The sequence below is a fragment of the Podarcis tiliguerta genome, assembly GCF_965153285.1.
Source record: "Podarcis tiliguerta genome assembly, chromosome: 2".
In the NCBI taxonomy this organism is placed as follows: domain Eukaryota; kingdom Metazoa; phylum Chordata; class Lepidosauria; order Squamata; family Lacertidae; genus Podarcis; species Podarcis tiliguerta.
The window spans coordinates 34,419,110-34,445,870 of NC_139535.1; the positions used below are offsets into that span (position 1 = coordinate 34,419,110).

Consider the following 26,761-nt stretch of genomic DNA (forward strand, 5'->3'; position numbering starts at 1 on the left):
CCTCCCCCTCTCTCTCCCTTGTGGTAACACAGGACAGAATGTAATTTCTTCTGATTAAAGGGATATTTAAAAACCAATTAGCATGGCACACACAAAACGAAACCTGGAGAGGTTCATACTGAATCAAAATGCATTCTTGAGAGCCAAGGATATAATCAAAAATATTTTACTTTTGTAACTCATTTCTCAGAAAGTAGCGGCCTGCACCTGAGTCTAGATGAAGTATATAAAAAGAGAGAGCATGGCTTGTTATTTCAAAAGTAGAAGGGCCTAGTTATAAAAGTTTTCTATACAACAAATCATCTTCACTTTGACTTCAGCGCATTTGTTTCTCCTATATAGTTCCTTCTATTGTTGCCATTTTCCCCTCTTAAAACCCCTGGACAATCGCTTTTGTAGAAGCTTGAAAAGAGTAACTGACATGTACTCCTTCCAGGCCTTGAGCACTCAAAGATTTCTCTTGGGAGTCTGCCTCCAGACAAGTGGTTCTTTTCTCTTCCCTTGGTGAAACGCAACATCGAACAACTTTCATACTCATTCAAATAAATGTGAATGAGTTGAGCTTCCGATTTATCTGTACCAGCTGCAGCTTTTGGACTGTCTTCAAGGGAAGCTGCACACAGTGTGCATTGCAGTAGTCTAGGTGGCAGGTCAGCACAGCATGGACAACTGAGCTAGACTGTCCTGATCAGGAATGGCTGTAGCTGGTAAACCAGCCTAAGCTGGGCACAAGCACACCTAGCCACAAAAACCACTTGGAATTCCAGTGGTAAAACATGCATAGTGTACGGTATAATGATTAAAGTGTACATAATGATAAACTGTAGGACTGCAGCCTCAGTTGTGTTGCTTGCTTTGTCATATTATCATGCCCTTATCCCTCCTGGAAGTGGTCTACCCTACAATCTAGGTGCCATTCTGATGAGAGCTACTAGAAACTGATCCCCATTTGGAATTGCTTGGACAGTGAGCTTAACTTGTCTTGACTGCCTCCATTCTTCATTCACATATGCTGCAGAAATCACCCTGTAATGGAATAAAGCCAGGTCATATATTGAAACCTATGCCATAATGGCCTTGGTTGGTATTTAAGGTGCCAAAAACTCTGTATTGTTATATCAAAACTTCCCCATGTTTCTGTTTCTAATGGCTATTATAGAGTACTTATGCAAACAAGGTCTTTCCCAAGAGAGAGACTAAACAATGAACATTTGGAAGTAACTGGTAGTTGCTTGTTGGGTCAGTTTAAAGGTGGACCATCTCTCTCCTACTCTGCACTGCACACAGAGGAAGAAGTGCAATGAAACTGACGTTTGGCTGCAAATCAAAATACCTGCAAAACTTACTTGAAGTAATGTGGCTATTTATAGCTCGGTGCCAGCAAATTATACCTGCCACGCATCCCAGCTCTCTCCCTCATACTGACAGATACGTTGGGTAATTAATAATAATGTCCCTGTCATTTAAGTAGACCTGTCAGTGAACTGTCACTGCTGTGCCTCAAACATCAATGTATAACTATCAAAAGATTCTCCCAGAGCAACATGCTCAGGTTGGGGGGAGAGAGAGAGACAACTCGCTTGTGGCTGGCTAATGACTGTATGCTGACTGAGACTTCACATAGCGCTTATATAAAGGAGATTGCCATTTCACAATGCTAATTTTCTTGATGGTTGCCTGTGAAGAATGCAGCATCTTGGAAGCTCCTGCGCTTTTGTGACTTCTGGGTGGGTGGAGGGTTCAGTCTTTGATAAAATGCTTGCTGTGCTTCTCTGAAGAGAGTCTAGTTTCCCCATTTGGAATTGCTTGTAAGGTTGAGCATTGTGATTATCAGCTGGTCAATGGATCTTAGAAAATATATGCACATGGGGTTTCTTCCATGGCACGCTCCGTGTAGACTCTGAATAAATGCTTGGAGGGAATATTTAACTGGAAGAAAGGGAGTTAAAAGACAAAAAGGTTCATTTTCTGGAGGGTGGATAAACTCATTTTTTATGCCGCCAGTGTCTGGGCATTCTTAATGTTATTTGTTTGTATACCACCTTTCCGAACAATTCCTGCCCTTTGCAACACATGCCCAAAATCAGATACTAAAAAGAGAAACAAAGCTGATAAAAGTCAGTAATAGCTGAGCCACATACCCCTCAACCGTCCTGATTAAATCAGGACGTCCCAGTTTTGGCATTCTCTCGCATAAGAACATGGTGCCCCAAAACACACATCCCTGTTTTCCATTGGGGCATGTTGTAGGCTATGTAATCAGAGTCCTTGCAGAACAAAAAGGTCATGAGGTCCCTCTTCAAACACTTAGGTGATAGAGCCAAATAATGTTCTTAGGGGAGAGAGCAACAAAGATGTAGGGTCACCCCAAATTATGGAAGGGATGAAGGGACGAACAATGTCCATCATGATAAATGAACCACATCTTGGATGAGCCATATAGCCAGGCGTGATGGCAGAAAGGCAGAAAGAAAGGATTAGGATCTCCCTGGGGATTGTGCAGGGTCTGGCAACCACAATTTAAATATTCTAATCTTGAATGCTGCACGATATTCTCATTAGCAAGCATGCTGTTTTGTGTAGGTGTATGCTGATGCGGCGGTGGAAACACAATTGGAAAATGGGGGAGGTTTCCTGTGGGTGATGGAACCGAGGAGGGAAATGCCAAAAATAGACTAGCTGAACTGATAAGGCTTGCTCCAGAGTTCTCGCACTGTGCCACTTTTAGCAGTGTCACTTCTTGAAGTCTGATGGATATGACAGAATGTGCATCACAGGCCACACTTGGAAAACTCGAGGTGAAAGAATCCATCTCCTGCCGAGATGAGTCTGAGCAGAAAAAGTTTTAATTGCCCTGTTAGAATGTCATCACCAGCAGAACTCACAGCCCTTGTTAACAAATTACTGTTAAGGTTTAACATTGCTATCCAGGACATCCTGCCTCTCAGAGCTTCTTCAGAGGTGTTGAATATGGCAGAAACCATGGATATGATTACTTAGCATTATCATTTACTTCATCATTTATTTTCTTACATTTATATCCCAGCTAACATTTTGGTGCTAAAGGCTGCATTCAGAAAGCACTTTATTCCATTTACCCAGTGATTTATCTCCCATAAGATGTAAAACCCACATATGGAAAACTAGCAGAAAACTTAGCACTCATTTCTGTGTTATTTGCTTCCAGAAAAATAATCAATTTGCAGCCCTGTTAAGCCTTGAAACCATTGCATTGCCATTTGATGTGATGAAATCTGGGGTGGTATCCCAGCATGCAGTTCTTTCCCACCATTTAAAAAGCAGCAATACTTGGCAGTATATTAATCAAAAAAGCCACAGTTCCATAAAACAACAGGTAACGTGTTTTTATATATGTTGGAAGCCGCCCAGAATGGCTGGGGCAACCTAGTCAGATGGGCAGCGTATGATAATAATAATAATAATAATAATAATAATAATAATAATAATAATAATAGCAATGTAAAAAGAACATTAGAATCACAGAGAGAAGTGCCAGGGGAAATGAATGTAATATTTTCCCATGCACCCAAAGCTACACTGCACAGAAAATGGAAGAAACATTGATCCTGCTTGCTTCCATGCTAGGGCTCTTTAGCAGTGCAGATGCATCACTTTTCCATATGCAACAGGAAGCAGAATTAAAATAATGGTTCTACCATAATGTTTACCCAGAGGTAAGTATGATGTTGCAAGGTCCTCTGCAACTTTAGTTAGAAGTTTCCTCTATTTATGAGCCATCCTATAGATCCTAAGAATGCTTCCATTCTTAGGAAGGCGTGTCTCCACCCCCATTGTTCTGCCCTGACACTGAGATCCAGCGGCAAGGGCCTGGAGGAACCAGGCAGAGGGCCTTCTTCGTAGTGGTGCCCGCCCTGTGAAACGCCCTTCCATCAGATGTCAAGGGAATAAACAACTATCTGACTCGAATAAGTAGCTCGAATAAGCCATATCACCTCTCAGAATAAATTTCAGTGGATTCTGCTCATACATGCATCAAATGTTAAGTAATCATGTTACAGTATAAGATATGATGTGATGTCCTTGCTGTTTGCATGAAGAAGAGTGGGGTGAAAGAGACAGTGGAGGATCAGCTATGGCATTTCTAAAAGAATAGTTTTCCTGGAATATCTTTTCAAAAAATGGAAAATGGTGTAGAAATGGGGAGGCTGTTTAGTCATAAGGACAAATGTAGACAAATGGATGGAGAAAGCTAATAGCTGAGGTGGTTATATAGAGTGAAATGGGGGGGGGATCCTTAAAGATGAGGACTCATAGTATGAAGTTGATGTGTTGGGAGCATAGCGAGACAGGAACCAAGTGCAGAGGTGTCACTGAAGGGGTGACCTATAGTGACAGCAGAGAGGCTTTAAGACAAGACATTCTACATTTGATTACAGGGCAGAGATATAGGGCAAACTGGACAGCTAACAGGGAGTTTAATAGCCTACTACATTAAGTTCCTTAAGCCATTGGAAAGCTGAAATCTGTATTAAGATCAACAGTTTATAATGGCCACTAGATGGCATTGATGGTAAGGGGCTTTCAGAACATGAAAAGGGAAGACATACAGCATTCTAAATTTCAGTTTAATTTAATAATTGTGAGGGAGGGGGGAATTAGGTAATTCAGATAGGTTAGTCTGGGCTGCGCAGTAAATTTAGTATTTTTATATTACTGATGTTTCATATCCGTAAACAGACTAGGTTTACTGCACAGCAGCCACCCTGACACATGCCTATCAAACCAGCACAAGTCCCATTTAACTTGATGGAACTTACTTCTCAGTAGACTTGTAAATGACAGTGCTGCTAATAAATTTTGGTAAAACACTTTGCAGACACCTTAACAATTCTTTAACTAAGCTTCTCCTGCTGCCAATTCAGCAGTAGAACAGTGTGTGTTTAGCAGCATGTCTGGTCTTTCTAGTCCTAGGTTTTTCCAGCAAAGTCAATTTGTGTAATGACTCCAGCGCTACCTTTTACTTTCAATCTCCTACCAAGGATTTTCTCCAGTCTATAGACCCCATCACTGACATGCTCCCAGTTCTCTCTTTCAGTCAGCAACTTTCCAGGCTGTCTTTTCCTTTCTTCATCCTGAAGAAGGAAACCATTTCACAGTCTCTTTTGAGGGAGACATAATCCATACTCATAGCAGTGCCATTAAAACTGGAGTTTATTCCAGTACAAATCAGGTAAAGGACCCCTGACCATGGCTGACTCTGGGGTTGTGACGCTCATCTCACTTTATTGGCCGAGGGAGCCGGCGTACAGCTTCCGGGTCATGTGGCCAGCATGACTAAGCCACTTCTGGTGAACCAGAGCAGTGCACAGAAACGCTGTTTACCTTCCCGCCGGAGCGGTACCTATTTATCTACTTGCACTTTGACATGCTTTCGAACTGCTAGGTTGGCAGGAGCAGGGACCGAGCAACGGGAGCTCACCCTTTCGCGGGGATTCGAACCACCAACCTTCTGATCGGCAAGTCCTAGGCTCTGTGGTTTAACCGACAGTGCCACCCGCGTCCCAGTACTCCTTAGGCTACTGCTAAAACTCTGTTGCATTTAACCCATAAAACTTCCAGCATAGGCTCACATGTAATATCAAGAAAAGGATTTTTAAAAAATAAAAAATCATTAGTCATCAATATGCGAATCAGCTCTCTAGAGAGGGGCAATTTCCTTTGCTGATGGCTCAGTTGACTAGAGGCTTGACTGAAAGGCCTATCCCTAATTCTGTTGTACACTCATACCTCGGGTTACAGGCGCTTCAGGTTGCGTTTTTTCAGGTTACGGACCGCCAAAACCCGGAAGTACTGGAACAGGTTACTTCCGGGTTTCGGCAGCCGCGCATGCGCAGAAGTGCTAAATCACACTTTGCACATGCGCAGAAGCGCCGAATTGCAACCCGCACGTGCGCCACTGTGGGTTGCGAACACTGCAGTTTGCGAACGTGCATCCCGTATGGATCATGTTCGCAACCCGAGCTTCCACTGTACAGTGTAGAGAGAAAGCAGCTTATAATTAGTATTCATAATGCTATTTTTATTTATTGTTGTCATAAACTGCTTTTTGCAGTGTTGTACATAAATAATGCTGCTGCTATGTAAAATGACAGTCTGTAACTGGCACTAAATTATTGACAAGACAAACAAGGAATGAAGGATCAAGTCCATTAGCGGTTTGCTCCCTGCACTGTTTGGGAAATAAGTTCAGACACAGCAGAGAACCGGGGGGGGGGGGGGGGGGGACAACCAATTCAGAGACCAAGAGAGAAGCCAGTGATGTGAGTCTGTTGGTTCCTTTTCTGTGCCCACTTTCCTTCTTCACCCAATAAACAACTGAAGAGAGCTATGTATGTATGTATGTATGTATGTATGTATGTATGTATGCATGTATATATGTATGTATGCATACACATATACAGACAAGTAAGAAATACACACACAATCTTTTTTGGGAGGACACAGAAGGGGATATTAGACTTCCAACACAGTGGAAAGGAGGACAAACGAGAAGCTGATACAGCATAGCGACTGAATGTGAGCCGTGAATCAAGTCCCCTGTTTCAATCTCTCCTCAGCCACAAATTCAGAAAGTGGGCTCAGGAAAGCCTTTATCCTCAGGGGCCATTTGCAAATGTGAGTGAAATAGTGCTATATCTCAAAGGACTACTGCAAATAATTTATGTGAAGGGGTTCAAACACCCACCCTGCACTATATAAATGCTGAATATTATTTAAGAACTACCTAATTCCCCCTCAGTTGAAACGCTGCTCACTTCGAGAGTTGGGAAATCCACTCAGGACGCTCACTTACCATTGTAAAGGTTTGTTTTTATGCTCCCTTTCTTTAGGGTCTTTGTGTGTATTTTCTCAGTTCCTTCATTAACTCACAAGTGGTATTCTTTTGGCATTTGTTAGTTTTCTCCCTCCCTCTCTTGTTTTTGCAGTTAGCCTCCAAGGCAAATAAACGTTATGCTTTAACAAGTTTGCAGTGTCTATTGAACAAAAGCCAACACACACACACACTACAGAGCTATTTTTGGAGATGATAGAAAAAGCAGTTTATATTTTTATCAGTATTAGAATATAAGGTATTTTTTATTTTTAAAAAAAGGCTTTCAGCTAGTTTACTGAAAGCTCTTGTAGAAATAGCACTGAGAAACACTGCAGGTATTAGTGAGCTATATGTAGGTCATTAAACTATAAACTTTTCCCCAAACAATTTCACATCCTCCCTCCCAGTTCACATTATCAACTCGGATAAAATTCTGTGAAAATCCACAGTGCCAGCCAGTTCATGATCCAATTTTAAATTGCAAATAATATCTTCTCAGAATAATTATTCTTTTCCCATCTGCTAGGGGGGAAATTAAATGTGCAATTTGCTTATGTATTTATAGCAGGTAGAGGGGTGGGGGGGGGGAGGGAGTTTTATAAACAAACCTAGGCCCCAAAAAATCTCTATTATAGTTGCAGAAGGCATATAAAAGTCATGCTTTTTCTCAATATAAGAAGCACATTTTATGAGCACCAAGATTCATCCAGTTTGGTTTTATTCTGCTTCTCAGGACATGAATGGTGTTTCAACACAAGGTTCTCTCGTATTGTTCTGCGATTTGTAAAAATGTGATTTGTTTATATTTTTGTGTGTAAACCAGTTTGAGGTCACTTGTGACAAAAAGCAGTATGTGAGCAGGTGGTGCTGTGGTCTAAACCACAGAGCCTAGGGCTTGTCGATCAGAAGGTCGGCGGTTTGAATCCCCGCGATGGGGTGAGCTCCCATTGCTTCGTCCCAGCTCCTGCCCACCTAGCAGTTTGAAATCACGTCAAAGTGCAAGTAGATAAATAGGTACTGCTCTGGCGGGAAGATGAACGGTGTTTCCGTGCGCTGCTCTTGTTTGCCAGAAGTGGCTTAGTCATGCTGGCCGCATGACCCGGAAGCTGCCTGCGGACAAAAGCTGGCTTCCTCAGCCTATAGAGCGAGATGAGTGCCGCAACCCCAGAGTCGTCTGCGACTGGACCTAATGGTCAGGGGTACCTTTACCTTTACCTAAGCATACTTAATCATCACCACCACCACCCTCATTTTCCTTCCAAGAAGATAAGCAAAGTGCTTGAACCTGAACTGGGGTACCTTTCTCCTGTATCTGTGAAGTAAAAGGGTAGTAGCAGAGTAGACTGTGTAACTCATGTGTTGCCAATGTAGAAGGCCTAGATAAGCCCCCCCCCCCCCATAAGAGACATTCCATTGTACCCAATAGCTGTGATATGTGCTTGGTTTGGGTGTGTTTGTGTGCAGAATCCACAAAAGGTCCCGTCCCCCCCAAGGTTGGCGGGTCCTAATTTAACTCACACAGCTTGGCTTACCATACTCATTAAGGACTCACTTTATCCTGGGATTTTTCCAACCTGTTTGCTAGTTTGTTAATCATGCCAGAGCATGAGAGCCCACACACAAAACCCACAATATTTCAAGTGTGTACTTTTAAAACACATGTGCTCTAGTCAGTATATTTCATCTCCTTTTCCTCAGTTTTCAGTGCAGAATAACAATCTTGCTACGGTTCTTATTTTTATAGTACGTACGTAAATTGCTACCCAAGTTTTATTCAATACTTAGAACAGGTTTGTGAGGTAGATCTTCTGTTACCATTCTCATTTTACAAGTAGGCAGGCATATAGGCTCAGAATAAATAACCTGATGAATATCAGTCAAATGGGCCCATGGTGAAACAAGTTTCCCAAGTCTCTGGCACAACTCTGGTGGTTTTAGTGGTGCCATACTAGAGTTGACCATATTGGTCAGTTTACATTTCCCCATGGTGATAATTATGATGATTCATATGCTGCCCATCTGACTGGTTTCCCCAGCCACTCTGGGCTATTTCCAACAAAATATTAAAAACATAGTAAAACATCAACCATTAAATACTTCCCTGAACAGGGCTGCCTTCAGATGTCCTAATGAAGTCCTAATGAATGTCTTAATGAAGCAAAATTACTCATCTTATTGACCAGATGAGTTTAATAGAGTTCTGTTGAAAGCATTACAGTATTCTGGGAGGTTCAGTCAAGCAACGACATATGACCAAGGAATTTAGAAGAGTCACTAGCACTGGCAACAACTAAGGCAGCATCTGGCAGAGATGCTCTGTCCCTGAGGAAAGGAGATAAGAGGGTAGAGGAATGCCTATTCTAACTGGAGACTGTTGATAGATTATGGTGGAAGCAAGGGTAGCTCAATTGACACCATACAAGTGCATGTCTGCTGGTTGACTAACAGTCTACAGGGCAGCTACTGATGTCAGCAGGGATGCTAGCCAATCATCAGCCATGCACTTGCTGACTGAGTTGCCTCCAGTCTCTACTGCTGCCTCCTAATTATCACAAGTAATGAAGCATCCCATATCAATTGCTCTTCAGCAGTGACAGTGTATAACTGCAAAAGAACCACCTCACCATGCTGGTATTGGCTACTAAACCATAGGAAATTCCACGTGTGGAGAGGATCAACTAGAATGCAGACATATCTTCTGATTGGTCCATCATATTATAAACTAGTTCTGCTTGTTTCTTATCATTTATTGCAGGGATTCGGGAGAAGTGAGGGCTTCCTCCATTCATTTCCTCCATTCTAAATCATTGTGTATTGCTCATAAATCAAAATTATACATGCTTATGATTTCGCACGGCTCATTTATCCAGTCCAAAAATGTCTTATGCTTGAAACTTGACTTGTTATGGTTTAATAGCTGGGTCTTTTTAGGACTTGTAAAACTGTCATTGTGGCCTTATAGGCTGGCTTTTAATAGAATCCTGCAAATTTATAAAGAACTTGTGATGTGCAAGAGTAAGTGAAACCCTAGACTTAAGATTTTTCAGAAGCCTTGAAGGGTGTGCCTAATGGATGTGCATTAGAGCAAAGCATCCAATTTGTGGGGGAGGGGGTTATTAAAAAAAGATTTCCTTGTGCCAACATTTTGTTCATTTGTTGATAGCTGCCCTGAGCCCGGTCTCGGCCGGGGAGGGCAGAGTATAAATAAAATTGTATTATTATTATTATTATTATTATTATTGAAGCCATAGGTGTGAATGAAGACATTCTGTCTTGTAAAGGGTTCCAGGCTCAGCTAAAAAGGTCTTGCCGTACACAGTAGGCTGTGTATGTCTTTGTTTATTTAAAATATCTATATCCTTCTTTTCCAGCTTGAACTGTCTAAAGCAACACAGCAAGCTATATGTGGCAGCATCGACTGCACCTCACATTTTCAGAAAGGGATATAGGCAGTTCCTTTATTTTTGGTAGAGTAGAAGGCCGTTAGGCATGGAAACAACAATAAGGCACCACGAAGCTTGAAACCCCAGTAAGCCTTGTACTTAACCCTTGTAGGGTAACAAGTTTAAATAACTAAGAAGAGTGAGAATAACTGGAAGTAACCAAGTCTCCTTTATGCATGGGAACAGGGAAAGTAGGAATGACCATGTGTTCCCAGAATTTTCATTCAGATCTGTTCAGACTGATTGAGATCAGGTCTGGTGGATTCCACCATCCTTATCTGTCAGTCTCCCTGCCCTTTCCTCCTTTTTTGGTGGCGCTGTGGTCTAAACTACAGAGCCTAGGGCTTGCCGATCAGAAGGTCGGCAGTTCGAATCCCCGTGACAGGGTGAGCTCCCGTTGCTCGGTCCCTGCTCCTGCCAACCTAGCAGTTCAAAAGCACAAAGTGCAAGTAGATAAATAGGTACCACTCCAGCAGGAAGGTAAACAGCATTTCTGTATGCCGCTCTGGTTCGCCAGAAGCAGCTTAGTCATGCTGGCCACATGACCCAGAAGCTGTAGGCCGGCTCCCTCAGCCAATAAAGTGAGATGAGTGCCGCAACCCCAAAGTCAACCATCCAGTTCCAGTTTTCCTCAATAGCATAGAATGATTACAAATCCAGGGAGAGAGCTGCCTTGCAAATGAGCAAAGGGCAGCTTGTATGTGTTATACAATTTTGGATATGAATGGCCAGCAGTTGACCGAGTGGCCAACCAGATGCCCCTGGGAAACCCCTGACCTATGATTCCCAGCAGCTAGTAATTAGAGGTGTAACATCTCTGACAGTGGAGGTAGAACATAGCCATTGCAGCTGTTCACCTTGTCCTCTGTGAATTTGTCTAATCCTCTTTTCCATGTTGGTGGCCATCACTGCCTCCTGTGGGAGTCTGTTCCATAGTTCAACTATGTGTGGCATAGAGAATTACTTTCTTTTATCTGTCTTGAACATTCCAACATTCAGCGAATGTTCCAAAGGAGGTGGAAAAACTTCTCTGAATCTATTTTCTTCATACCATGTGTAATATTATAAACTTCTACCATCTCACCTCTTACTCACCTTTTCAGTAAACTAAAAATCATCAAGTGCTGGATCCTTTCCTCTTAGAGGAGCTTTTCCATTCCTTGATCATTCTGGTAGCCAGATTATTTTAATAGCCAGGCCCTCGCCTCCCTACTTTACACAAAGTTTTGATCCTAGTTGCGATGTTCCACCCTTTTGATATAGAGGTATCTTTGTTGTGACAGAAGCAACTTTGTTGCAGTATATAATTACCCAATGCATTAATTAGAAAGGTTAAGAGGGCTCCAGAGCAACCCCATCCTCAAGTGAGCTCAGCTAATAATTGGTCTGAAACATAACCTCAAAAGAGACAAGTGAATTTGAGGGTCAAGTAAGACTTCAAATTATATGCTTCAAAGCACCATGTTCCTTTCAAACTCATCCATACTGGAATAAGAATATGGAGATGCAGCCACTGACCAAGGATGTCATTATCAACATTTTTTCTCCTTGTGTGCCTCAGATGGGCAGGAGGAGCTTTTTGCACAAACTCATAGCCTGTATATTGGGATTTAAGTGTAAACTGACAAGTTTACCACTGAATGTCTCTAGCTGAGCCAACAAAGCGGTCCACTTGAACAAGGGCATCCCTTGCATATAGCATCCCACCACCAATACGCAGTATGTGAGTGTACCAGAAGAGATGGAAGGATTGAATTTGTCGTACATGCAGAACATGGATGCACTTGATGTGCCTCAAAACTAGTCTTTAAAAGCCAAACCCTAAACCGGCTGATGCAGTTGCATTTTCCAAAGAGAAAAATGAAATATGGGGTTCTGTTTTGCACATATGTGGTTTTTATTTTGTTTCTCTTTTTAGTTTCATTGAGAGAGAAAATAACCTTGCATCAAAGTATACCTGCTTGTTCTTTGGCACTGTGACTTACCTAGTTATGGACCTAGGAAGTTGCCTTACGCCAGGCCATTTTGTCCATCGATCCCGGTATTGTCTAGCTGTGACTGGCTCTTCAGGCTCTCGCGTAAAGATCTTTCTCATAATCTATTTACCTGACCCTTCTAGTTGGCGATGCCAGAGATTGAATCTGGGACCTTCAGCATGGAAAGCAGGTGCCCCACCACAGAACTAAAAGCTTAGATTTTGAACCAAGAGCTGATCACAGCAATCTTTTCTAGTTTTTAGCTGCCTACAATTAACAATGTTGATGCATCTTTAAGCTCAATGTTCACAATTACTGGCATGCGTTCTAATATCTAATAATATTATTCAGGAGTGAGGAATAATAATAATAATAATAATAATAATAATAATAATAATAATGGCACATTGCCAAATGTATTGAGATATGTCTGCCTGCCTGCCTGTTTCAAGGGGCCTGAAATCCTGCAGTCTAATAAGCAGAAGGAGGCTCCCTGATTCAGTGAACTTGTTCTCATGAGGAAGCGTGCAGTTAACGGACTCTTCTGGATACAGTCTTGAGGGACAGGTAGCAAGTTTAAAAGCCTATTTAATCTACAGTTGTGCAAGGCTTTCCAGGCATTATTGCAGCTTCCCCTTTCTGTTGCGTAATTTGTCGTGTACCTTTGGCCATGTTTTCTCCATACAGCTTGTGTAGTCTGATCAGCCATTGTTAAATAATCCTATCAGATGGTCTTGAATGTTTATACAATAATATGCTCTTTGTACACCAGAACTGTGAGTGGTTCCTCATGGACCAGAAGCACATGTCAACAAGCAGTTGTGCTTTTAGCATAGTGTGTCCAGCTCTTTGAAACTCTATTCTAATAGAAAGCCTGCAGGACCCGTCCCTGCTAAATTTCAGACACCAGGTTTAGTGAGTTTTATTTCAGGAGATATTTACACTAGTTTTTCTATTTCTGATGCTTTAATCTGTGTTTTATGTTTTGCATATTGTGTTGAGTTTGTGGGTGCCTTGACTCTAAAGTCCTGAATGCTCTAATGGAGGGCGATGAACGTATTGAAAACCTGAGACTTTATCCAAAATGTTGCCCTTTATGAAGTTGTGACCTGAGAATGCCTAAAGCCACAAATGTGTCTGTCCCTTACAAAAGCTTTCTACATTTACTGCCCCAGTAACACAGAGTTGCTAATTCATCATTATGAATTCACTACAAAGATAACAAAGGAGAAAGACTGGGATTTGAGCAAACAGGATCTTGTTTGAACACAAGTAGCTTTAGTAATTGGCAAACATGAGCAGGCAAAGTAAGGGGAGAAAATGTGAACTGTAAACAGCTTAATGTTTTTGCAAAAAATTTCACTATATGAAAGACTGTATTAAAGCAGCCTCTTTTGTTCAGCCACTCCAGTCCTCTTAATCTGAGTATTTCTTCTGAAATAAGTTTAAATGTTTCACTAGACGAGCCATGCCAGTGTTGTGATTAGGTAGCATAGGTCATCCTCAGTGGTGAAGTGGTATAGTTAGCATGTAATGGATCGCTTGCTGAACATATTATAATTATTTTTACTTAATTTCAGATGTTGGTTCAATAGTCAAATAAACCAACACTTCATTACAATGGTATATTTATATTTACATTTAGCTTCACAGTAGAATTCAGTGCATTCCAACTCAAAAGTAAACACCTCAGAATTTAAAGGGGCTGCTCCCAGATAAGTTTCTATAAGGTTGCAGACTAAATTAGGGTATGTTAAGTAGTTGAAACAGGAGTCTCATTTGGCTTTTACTATGCTGGAAGATCTGAAAGCTTCAAAAGCAAAAAAAATTCGGGGGGGGGGGAGTTAAATGTAATTGCACAGATGTAAAGGGACATGGGTGGCACTGTGGGTTAAACCACAGAGCCTAGGACTTGCCGATCAGAAGGTCCGCGGTTCGAATCCCTGCGATGGGGTGAGCTCCCGTTTCTTGGTCCCTTCTCCTGCCAACCTAGCAGTTGGAAAGCACGTCAAAGTGAAAGTAGATAAATAGGTACCGCTCTGGCGGGAAGGTAAACGGAATTTCCGTGCACTGCTCTGGTTCGCCAGAAGCGGCTTAGCCATGCTGGCCACATGACCAGCTGTACGCCAGCTCTCTCAGCCAATAAAGCGAGATGAGCGCCGTAACCCCAGAGTCAGTCACGACTGGACCTAATGGTCAGGGGTCCCTTTACCTTTACCTTTACCTTTACTTGGATGATATCGTCATGCTGTTGGGCATGAGCACTTGGTCTCAGACTGCATTCCAGGGGGAAGGGCCCTTGATGTTTGTCCTAGCAGTAGAAGCACTTTCTAAGTGAATAACTTTAATTCGAGGCTGCAAATTATTATTCATTGCTGTTGGAATGCCAGAGTTTTTTGTTATGCAATTAGTGAAGTAAATTGTGAACAAAGAACAGCTGTGAGAACTGATCTGAGCTCTGACAGAGGAACATTTCTACATCAGTACAAGTGAAACCCAAAACCCATTCAGAGCCGTTAATCATCCATCAATCACATTGAATTGTTTAGTGTCTGACTGCAAATTTCTTCATAGTCCTCTTACTTTATATGCAAAGTGCATTGTGCCACCAGGAAACGGATGCTAAAATAACTTTTCCAAATAACTTTGGTTCAAAAGGTTGCGAATCTGTTTTCTGTGGCATTTTTTCCCCCTTCGTGTTGTCTGGAACCTATATCAATAAAACTTAATAGGAGGCTGAAAGTGAAATTACAGCAAACTGTGCACTTAATAATACCCCAGTGGGAGCTCATTAATATCTCAACAGGTACACTCATGCATTATCTTAATCGCACATGATCCTTAAAGAAATTGCCTTTTTATTTTTATTAAAAGTTTCCTAACAACTGTCTTTTGGAAAGAAGTTTCAGGTTGGTCTCATTTTATTAAATTCTGCCTTGGTAGCAAAAGAGATGAATAGCAAAATTTACTTAGTAATTTGAAGTGATATAACATTAGACATTGCATTTATATTGCTATTAATGTCAGTGTTTCTTTTTACACAGTGGGAGAAACCAAGCAAGTAACAGAGCGAAAGCAGTAGGGCGGAGGAGATTGATCAGCCAGCAGTGGCAGATGCCACAGTGAAGCAGGCTATATATCCTTTGTGGATTGCTCTCTCCCATATTCTAAGTGAGACACAGTAGCAACAATGCAACAATGAGATTTAATGCTCACGTTGGGTTGTGGCCAGAAAAACGAAACTGTAAAATTTATTTATTTAATAAAATATAGACACCGCTTGGTTGTAAAAATAGAACCTAAAAACAAAACAAAAATGAGGCTACAAATTTCTGACCATCTGTGGGTGATACTCAGAGTAAACATTCATTTAGAGTCAATGTTTAGAGTAATTGTTAATTTAGCTTACTGGGGGGGGGGGGGGGGGGCAACCTGCATTCAAATTCACATTTTCAAGCGTGATCAGCAAAATGTAAGGTAAAGGTAAAGGGACCCCTGGCCATTAGGTCCAGTCGTGGCCGACTCTGGGGTTGCGGCACTCATCTCGCTTTATTGGCCTAGGGAGCTGGCGTACAGCTTCTGGGTCATGTGGCCAGCATGACTAAGCTGCTTCTGGCGAACCAGAGCAGCGCATGGAAATGCCTTTTACCTTCCCGCTGGAGTGGTACCTATTTATCTACTTGCACTTTGACATGCTTTCAAACTGCTAGGTTGGCAGGAGCAGGGACCGAACAATGGGAGCTCACCCCGTCGCAGGGGTTCGAACCGCCAACCTTCTGATCGGCCAGCCCAAGAGGCTCAGTGGTTTAGACCACAGCGCCACTTTCCCTCAAAGATCAAGAACTCAGAACATTTCAACATTTACTTTCCCCCCTGTTAATAACCACCAATCTAAATAGCATTTCTGGTGTGCTTTGTTAAACTCTGATTGGCTTTTTATTGTTAGGTTGGTTTAAGGCAGGCTTGGCCCTCCAGCTGTTTTAGGATTTCAGTTCCCATCATCCCTGACCACTGGTCCTGTTAGTTAGGGATGATGGGAGTTGTAGTCCCAAAACATCTGGAGGGCCGAGTTTAGCCATGCCTGGTCTAAGGGGTTAGTCCTCCAACTGGGTTGGGACCATGAATTTCTTCACTGTTGTGGTTCCTTTTAGAAATGGAATCCACTATATATGTGGAGATATTTCCCCATCCCTACTCAGGCCCATTCTCATAATGAATGGGATGTTGGGGCAGAGCCATGGAGCCAACCTATGAACAGCTGGCCTGGGTGAGGCTGAGGTGGGTAAGGCAATAGCCAAGTCAGGGCTTTGTTTGCACAGGCAATCCAGCACCCTGCCACAGCTTCTGAACAGTCTCAATGTTGTTGCCACCCTGCCTGCTCCAGCCCTGCCCAGGGAAGCTATAGCATCACTGGTGTCAGGAGAGCAGCTTCACAACTTGGGCCCACCACACTGCCACTTCTCCAAGAGTTAAATTAAGAATTATTGGTCCCTATATTACTGAGGGATAGTTCATGAAAACTATCTGTAAGTGTGCTCAATGAGAATAGAGGCAGCAGTTGATCACCGAGGTGGTACCTGGGGCTCGGAAAAATAGATTGCCCTAAGCCATAGGGCACTTTTCTATTGCACTTTTGTTTATGGAGGGGGAGGAAGATTTACCCCATATTCTTTTTCTGCATGGTCCAAAGGGCTATCAATTCTGTGTGAAGCATACATCTCACTGGATGGTACATTTGTAGAGTCTGCATCAGTCTTTCTGTTGAGAGACTATGGAAAACATCTGTTTTCATCCATTTTTTTGGCTCAGTTTAATCCCTACAACACAGGGATGTTTTCACTGCATCTGTTATGAAATATGTTACAGCACTCAATCATGTTCAGTAAACCCTGACTTTCAGAAGAAACGCAGTAAGAAAAGAGGGGGGATAGCTCTCCCTGGGGAGGAAACAAAAAAGATTTCGAGAATAGAGTTCTGTACAAATAAGGTAATGGGGGGAAAATATGATGAAGAGCAATGCAATAAAATGCCAATGGATGCATTCTATTTGATTACAAGGATTTCTATGTACTTTTCCATGCATTGTAGCCTTGCAGCACAATATGAAAAAGAAAGAGTTCTTGAAAACAAATATATATATCAAAATGATATTGAAAGTTATACTGGACTTTTAAAAGTGAGTCCTGCCATTGCATTTTAGAAGGTTGGCTTCTCTGTTCAAGTGCAGATCAGCACCAGCCTATGGACCACCACTCTGTATGGCACTGAAGAAGACTCCGTACCAGCCACAGGAAAGCCATTGGTTTCTGCACACTCACCCACACACAGATCCTCCATCCTGGAAGCATAATCACAGTCCTGAGTGCCAATTAGGGAGGTGTGGAGGAGCACATTTGACCCTTGGGCTTGAGGTTCCTCACCCATTCAACCCAATGTAAAATATTAGGCCAACAAACCAGAATAATGATAAATGGCAATCGCATTCAAAACTAGCCATTTGTTTAGTTTTGCTGCTACTATGAAGAGGAATACTCTGTGAATGGTATAGAAATCTTCATCTGATTAAAAAAAAAGCCCCATGAATATCATTTATAGACCAGCTGGTGCGCAAGGACAAAGAACAATATACTGCCGGCTTAAACCCCTGGCACTACAGGGCAAAGCAAACAACATTTTCAACTAGATTGGTGCCAAGGTATCAGCCGTGGTATCAGCAGGCCAAGGGAATGAGGTGATACATTTCATTCAGATTGCAGAAGGCACAGAGTGAAACCCAAGTTCAGTAAGATCCTGCCTGATGTTAAGTTCCAGTAAATATCTGGGTGTACTGTTCATTTTTAAGCAAAACTTATATTTGGGGCAGAATTGTCCATTTAATCCATATCAACCAGGCTACATAAATTGAACTTCCTCACCAAGACTATAAGGCTCAAGGACAAAGTCCTTCTTGAAATACCTTAAAGAACCGGGACATTTGTGACTTTAAAGGTTAAAAACCTGCAGTTGAATTGAGCCCAGAAGCATGGCAGCAATTGCTGCAGCACCTTGAGATAGGCAAAATATGCTCCACTGAGGCTAGAGGCCAATCTGCACATTAACATTATTCACACTTGCTTTAAAAAGTGTGCTTAAATTGGCTGCTCTCATTCTGAAGAAAAAATAGCTGCAGGGCCCCCGATCAAGAATGTGTTTCTAATCCAGATCGGGAACTGTGCCAGTTTCCTCCTGAAAATCATTTCCCTCCTACTCAGCTTCTATTTGCCCCCCAAAGGCTCTGTTCCGTGCAAACAGGACTATTGGGGGCAAACTTCCAATCCAGATCAGGAGTACATAAAATTGGCCAGTTTAACTCTCTATTCCAATGGGGCTGCTGCGAAACGTAGCAGCTATTTCATATATTTGGAAAACAAATATTAGTTTGTCTATAAGGTGCTACTGGACAGTTTTTTAATTTTTATTTTGAAAAACAAATTTAGCAAACCTGAACCCTTTGTGCTCTGTGTAGTACTCAACAATCATGGTTCACTCCTATTCAATTTCCTAGGAATATGTTTAATTTACTAAGCTATCGGGGTCCAATTTACCATGTCAGAAAGGAACAGGAAAGCGGAACTGCCAAATGTCAAGTTAACTGTGGTTCATTTTGTCCCCACAAACTTTGCAAAACAGGGTCAAGATAAGGCAACCATTACCCCTCCCCCCAAAATAATTACACTAAGAGAGTTTGAGAGAGCTGCCCCTCTGCAAAGAGAAGAATAATACATACTCAGGTTGTAAATGTGTCTCACATGATCCTTGTTTAGAAGAAGAGTTTGTAGTGAGAATCACTGAGGACCGTTGAGGTGACACCCTGCAGCTTTAAGATTGAATGCTCATGCTGGGTCTCTATTACATATCAATCCGACGGTGCTTATATAATGGATTTATGGTTCATGGCTTCCCAGTCATTTTTTAAAGTGTGAATTAGCCAAGATGCTTTTTTTGTGTGCTTAAACAAATTCCATCTCCTTGTCAGCCTCTCTTCTCTTTCTACTTTTAATCCTGCAGCAAAGCCATGGTAATGCAGAATTTGTTGACATCCCTGCCATTCCCATGGCAGCAGGGTGCGGTGCTTTAAACACCGGAGCATCGCAGGATCAAAAACAGGAAAGAAAGAAAGTATAGCAGGGCTCCAATCCTGAATTCTAATATGGACATTTTTATAGCAGCAGAGCATGCATTAGGAACTTTTGTTGTCTCTTTTGTTAATGCATTTACTCTCTTTAGTGATGCCTAAGTATCCACCCCACTAAAAGCTGTCTCTTTGATATTTTAGTATTTCAGAAAGAGTTAGCCACCCCTCTTTGGCAGGCCAATACTCAGGCTTTTGGTTGTTGTTTTATTTAGTTCGTATATTAACAGCTTCCCATGAGATATCCCTCATTTACACACATTTGACTTGCACGATTTCAACCACCTGCAGAGGAAAACAAACACAAGCCAGCGTTTTGAGTTCAGTCCGCTGTGTGCTGGGGGCCTTATGCAAAACATGTGGAGTAATCACCAAGTAGCATTTTGGGGAGAGGGATTGGGACCTAATTTTACAGATAAGTATTTCTGTATACCTTTGTATTGTTCCTTGGTGTCCCTGTTTTACATCCCAAGTTGATTAGCATGTGCCTATCTGAATCAGAAGGAATGAAAAGTAGGTTCATAAATACCAATGATGCTGAAAGACTTCTGTATTCTCTCAGGAAATTGTGGTTGATTTTGAGTTCCCAATATCTTGTCAATGACATATGTTTGTGTTGCACACTCCACTTCTCATCCCTACCAGAAAAGGCCCTTGACAGCTGAGCACTCACAATTCCTAGTACGGTAGTTCACTAGCTTGAGTTTTGAGTCTAGACTTCCTAAATTTATGGTTCCCGTATGATTGCAGATTCTTGGCTGCTTTGTTTACTGACAAGCATCTCTCTCTTGAAGACACCTTTCAGCTTCCTATTCATCTGTGACTTGATTGCTCTAGAATTGAACTTTTTGACTCAAGAAGTGGTATATTGAGTTTTTTCTTTTCTTTTAGCTGACTTGAGCAGATGTTGTTTGTTTCATACATATGAGATGGTAACTTTGTGCTGTGAATTGCAGTGATGATCCTTCAGGGAGTAGATATGATGGAAAGAGGACTTCAGCATAGCTCACAAAGTTTATTGCAGGGCTTGCAGGAAAGATTGGACCAAATTGGTGACACTGCAAAAAAGAAAAGAAAGGAGAAAAACAATCTGTACAAAATTCCTCACGCCACACAAAGTTTATATGCACTCACACATACACACACACACAGTGGTACCTCGAGTTAAGAACTTAATTCGTTCCGGAGGTCCGTTCTTAACCTGAAACTGTTCTTAACCTGAGACACCACTTTAGCTAATGGGGCCTCTTGCTGCTGCTGAATGATTTCTGTTCTCATCCTGAAGCAAAGTTCTTAACCCGAGGTACTATTTCTGGGTTAGCAGAGTCTGTAACCTGAAGCATCTGTAACCCGAGGTACCACTGTATATATATGAGAAAATGTGGAATGAAGCTGACATCTGGATTATGTGTCTCAAGAGTTAAACACACACACAATCAGATTTAAAGCCCTGTATATCATTCGGCAACTCACTCATTTAAAAAGGAAACAAAGAATTTCAAGAAGTCAGGGCTTTATTTAATTCCTTTTTAGATTTCTCACCCATTAGATTCCTTACCCACCCCTTACCATAAGGTCTCAGGATGGGTTACAAATAATGACTGCTTATGAACACATACATTTTTTATTGCTAACTGTTGACACCCCACTCCACCCCATCTTGCATGGTAGGAGCCCATTCTTTCTTTAATGCCCTGTGTGTTGTTATAGATTTCTCTTTCCAGTTATTTAACCTGCTGGAAAACCTTCCATCAGCATAGTCCACTAACCAGGACAAAGAAGCCCTCCAAGCTAAAGGGATAGCTTGACTTACAGGTTCAGGCATCTCAGAGTTGGCAGTGTGGTGTTTTTATGATATCTTGGTTTTGTTCTTATATATTGGTATATCTTTCTGAACTTGTGGATTATAAATCCATTAAATGAATGAAAAAGGATCAGGGGCGCCATGTCCCTTTTTGCCACTTGAGGTGAAACAGGAAGTGCAGCCTTGCCCTGCCACTGCCACTGCCATCATACCTGCTGCCACTGCCGCCGCTTCTCTTCCTGCCTGCAGGGCTGCCATAGGCAGCTGCCACAGTCCACCTAATGACTGAGGCTGTTCTGAATATTGCTATATTTGGAGATAATGCTCCAAACTAGCCACCAAGTGATGCTGTTCACAAGGCCATTTGTCAGGAGGGGTGCTGACAAGCTCTCCTAACCTTGGGATCTCTTAAGTCAGCTTTGGTCACCGTGCATGATGACCTATGTTAGTAGAGAGACAGGGAAAGGCGTCCTTGTTAATTCTCCTCAACCTTTCAGTGGCTTTTGATAGCAACCTTTTGGAGTGGCTGTCTGAATTAGGGGTGGGTGACACTACTTTGTGGTGGTTCCAGTCTTATTTGGATGGTAGTTTCCAGTGGGTAATGCTCTTCGGCCCCTGGAGCCTTCAATGAGGGGTTCCTCAGGGTTTGATTTTATCTTCCATGCTCCATTATGTCCCGTGGAACAGCTGATGCACATAATCCCTGAATTTTAGGGAGGGCTTCATACTTGAGATTCTAGTGGATCTTACGCTCAGGTCCTACTTGCCAGTTTTGTGAGAACAGGATGCTGGATTAGATAGGCTTAGCCTGATCCAGCAAGCTCTTATGTTTCTAATGGCTGATTGACTGGATTTTCTCATAAATTGGCAGTGGTTATGACTGAGATTGATGAGAGCCAAAGTAACAGAGATGATCACAAATTGGTAGGAACTAAGGCTCTAGTAGGCAGTATTCAGACTCGCAGACCTAAGTGTAAACAGGCAAATACTCAAGAACCCTAAAGATGGTGAAATATTGTTGACAAATCACGCATCATAAAGTCTAGGGGGGGGGGCAAGCTTACCCAAGGCTTATCTCAAAGCATGCTAACTTATCCTTCACTAAAGAGGTTCATGGAAGTTTTTTGGGGACAAAACTGATAATAGTTTAATTGGCCTATTAGTATTCACATAATGAAAATCATTTGAAAGATGGCTTCATTGACTTTCACTTAGGCACTGACGGAGATAGAAAGTAACAGATGGGCACTGGGAAGACTAATTGTGTTATAGCTCAAGCTAATTGTTGTGTGTGTGTTGAGTTTATCAATTTATAACTCCAAATAATTGTTCTATTCCCTACAGATACCCCAAATCAGTTATGCTTCAACTGCACCAGAGCTAAGTGACGACAGGCGCTATGATTTCTTCTCACGGGTGGTACCTCCAGATTCCTTCCAAGCGCAGGCAATGGTGGACATCGTGAGAGCTTTGGGGTGGAATTATGTCTCCACATTGGCTTCTGAAGGAAGTTATGGAGAAAAAGGCATGGAATCTTTTATACAAATTTCCAGAGAGTCAGGTAGGTGACGAACCACGCTGCACAAAATGGGAACTTATTTTAAATACTATATTGAACAAAGCTTTATCCTTTAACATTATTCATACCTTCACAATTCCATTCCTATGATTTCTTCATTTCTCTCTTCTCAACTTACATAGAGGTTTTCAGGAACAAAGCACTTATGAGTCTGAGAGCTAAATGGCATTAATGCTCTGTTGGAGAAAGATATAACAGTGAAATTGTATCAAGTTTCTGGTGCGCCCACTGTTAAAATCACGTGCTATGGTGAGATAGTACAAAGCAATGTTTTAGCATATTGAGTCCTTATCTCTTCACAGCCAAGACTGCTTTTAAACCAAGCAATTTCTTAGATATAAACTTTATGTCAGACAATTCGTCTATGTCTTTCAAATAGTTTTACACATATTTTTTTAAATCAGATGGACAATGTGAGGAGGTCTCAGCTTGAGGGATCAAAGGTTATTAGCTCTGAAGAGACACCAAACCTGTTTTAATGCAATGGGCTTGGAAGCCTAGAGAAGTCCAGTCTATTGATATATGTTCAAAGGCTCCCCACTTACATTTGAAGATATTCCCACACTATTTGAGATTAATCAGTGGTTTTCAAACATACCTCTTGGGAACCTTTTCCACAATGACAGGTCTGCTGTGGAACCCCTGCACATGTCTTTTATTGAAATACTAGTATGTGGTGGAAAATTCATGGCCACATTTTAGAATGTCCATCCATAGGTTTTGGCAGTAAATATCTGAAATCCAGTTGCCCACATTGCTGTTGCATACAGAGAGGGAGGGAGGTAAGGTGTCGGCAAGGTCAGCAAATGTACCTGTGGGAGCGCTGGCTTGGTTCTGCTGGTGTGTTTTCATCATAGTGACCTCACTGCTGCCTCAACCCTCTCCACCCTGGTATGTCATAGTGACATGCTGCAGCTCCACCCCATCACCTAGTACTGCTTATGGGCTCCGTCACTGCCTTGAGTACAAGCCATTTTCCATGTGAGTTTATCTGCTGCTAGTGATCTCCTCACTGAGAATCTTGATACATTGCCAAAGAATCCCAAGGTTCTCTGCAGCACAACTTGAGAGTCATGCACCACGGAACCTGCTTTGCCATAGTGAAATACATCATCTCAAAACAGAACACTCCAAATGAAAGCTAGTCTTCTGCTAGCTCAGATAAGCTGAAACATTTGGTGGATTTAAGAAACAGGTTGTTACGGAGGAAAGTGTACCCCGGTGAAAAGATTTTGCTGCCTCTGTTCAGGATAGACTTAAGGACTCAAGGAGACTAAATGAGCCAGTTGGATTAAAGTATCTGGATTTTACTTTTTCATCAGGAGAGATGTATAAATGCTGCCACCCCACATATATAACTCCATGTTCTAGTTACAGAAATGTGAATACTTGCACAAATAGTATGTCCACGTGTAGAATGATGGTCACACTACACTTTGAATACATTGCACAGTTTTTGTTACATTATCTTAGAATACTTGCAATCAATATAGATCACTTGCAATCAATGCTTGCAATCAATACAGAACGTGAGACTAAACGGTTATGATTCAGAACTATGGTATTATTTTGCAGACAAAGGAATGAGGGTAAAAATACTGATATGCTGTAACTCAAAAGTATTTTGTGGGGTGGGGCAGGGCAGTGGTGAGGTCAGAGTTAGGGCTAATCCAGCACCTCCCTGACCTCATTTTCACCCTGCCCCATTACAGTATGCAGCATGCACATTTCTGCCAGGATACTCCCGTGGTCACTTAATACATGCTCACTTCCCTCAGATTTTTTTTTTCTTTTTAAATTTCTGACATTTTTCTTATATTGGCTATTTTCCAGCCATCTTGTATACAAGGCAATTTTCATGGGTTGGCTGAATGCCCTTGCTGTAATTTAGTTTGTGGATTAGCCTCCCCCCCACACACACTTTTTAACACAGTTCTTCTAATGTAATGTATAATGGGAAGCAAAGGTGGAATATTTAAGATGATGGCAACACAAATAATGTGTTGGGTTCTCCAAGTTTCTTATTCATTCATTCATTCATTTGAACTTCATATATCAACCTCTTTACCAGTTATGATTTCAGGGTAGTTTACAAAACTAAAATACCAAGAAACAGTAATACAGAGTTTAGGAAGGGGGGTGTTGAATGCCATAGACGTACACAGTTCCCTGCCAATGGTTTGGAGTTTCCATCGCTAACCTGGACAGAGTGTGCTGACTGCATCAGAGGGAGAGTTGAAGTGCTAGACTAAAACGTAAAAAGCCATCCTTTTTCCTTGCCACTCTGCTGTTGGATGGGCCATTTGGCCAAAATATGTGCTGAGTATTGTTCTGGAAAATTTGGTTTGGCTGCTGTTATCAACAGGCTATATCATAAGCAGTGGGATTTTCAAGGCATTCCTAGGCAGGAAAGACTATATGACATTGTTCTTACATTGGCCATTTCCCAGTCACTTGGTATGCAAGCTGATTTTCATGGGTTGTGGCAAAAAGTCAGACCTGCCTGTCTCCAATGTGGCAAAGCTACTGGTTCTTTGACGTAGTGTTGGATACCACTGAGCCAGCTGAACTATTGATCTAACACATCAGGTTTTTAGGTAAAATAAACTAAGTAGATTAAACAAATACGTGAAACTGCGTCCAAATCTAAAATGTTTCTTATGGATTTCAGATAGATTTGCCCTCCTATGAGATCTTCTCAACCTCCAATGAGATTTCCATCTAAAATAGGTCATGGAATAAATTTTCCATGATCTCAAGCAGCAACATGAAGTTTGTGTTTATTGCTGGATTAATTAACTACCGGTAGTTCAGTGGCAGCAGCAACAACTGCATCTTTGCAGATTTCCTGCATTATCCATAAGTCAAAGAGCATCTGTCTGATTAACGACACTCAAAGCTGTCATTGGGTAATTTAAAGCATCTTATTCTTGAGCATAATCCATGTAAAAATGGCAGTGGTGGGGAATCTGCACTTTCAGAAAGATCTCTTTAGAAGCAAGATACAATATGTTGATGTTTCAGAACCTGCTGGTATTTACATGCATTTTCCTGGTTTGGATGCATATTTATGTAGCATTAAAGGGGGGGATGTTTGGGATTTAATAGTGCAGGAACTGATGAACTTGTTTATTTAACTATTTATTAGTTAACTTTATGTTACCTGCTCCCCACCCCCCGGACACCCAGGGCAGAAAACAACAATGAATTGAACAATTAAAAACTATTTCAGTGCAGGTGTGTTTGAAGGAGCAGGGATAGCACATAAAGCCAAAATCACAAACAGGCAAAGCACACTCTCCCTACACTAGGCTTCCTCAACCTTGGTCCTCCAGATGTTTTTGGCCTACAACTCCCATGATCCCTAGCTAGCAGGACCAGTGGTCAGGGATGATGGGAATTGTAGTTTCAAAACATCTGGAGGACCGAGGTTGAGGAAGCCTGCCCTACACCTTTGAATGCTCTCCCAAAGTAGGTTAAAAATGTCCTGGAAAACCTGGGCATATGGCAGCCCATATCAGAAATGTTGATTTGGGGGCAATTTGTGCCCGGATTTTCACTTTTTGAAATACAGCAACCATAAATTGTGCGGAACGAATATAAATACTAAGTGTTATTAATATTATGCTGGACACACCATATGATGATGCATGTCTTGCATCAAAACTGGTACAGTTCAAAAGTGATTTGCTGGAATACATAGGAGATGCTGGCTGGCATCTAATTCTTTCTGATGCTCAGCTTTCATTGATGTACAAGAAGTCTTCTCATAAGTGATAAAATGTTTATTATCATCACCCTCAAATCTGTGCCAAATTACCTGTTATTCTCGATTATTTCCCAGAGTGGCTGCCAAAGTGCTAAATTCTCAAGGCTTGCAACAGTAACTAGAGAACATTATTCTTTCTGTAATTTTTTAGACACACTGGCAG

At 41.7% G+C, this 26,761-nt stretch overlaps 1 protein-coding gene across 3 annotated transcripts in view; it reads left to right on the plus strand.

Moving 5' to 3' along the window:
• GRM7 (glutamate metabotropic receptor 7) overlaps positions 1-26,761 on the plus strand; it is a 399,167-nt gene that overhangs the window by 109,735 nt on the left and 262,671 nt on the right. For all 3 annotated transcript variants that reach the window (XM_083424909.1, XM_083424907.1, XM_083424908.1), the window contains exon 2: positions 22,595-22,811. In XM_083424909.1, coding sequence (XP_083281035.1) covers positions 22,595-22,811 — 217 coding nt within the window. The remainder of the gene's footprint in view (positions 1-22,594; positions 22,812-26,761) is intronic.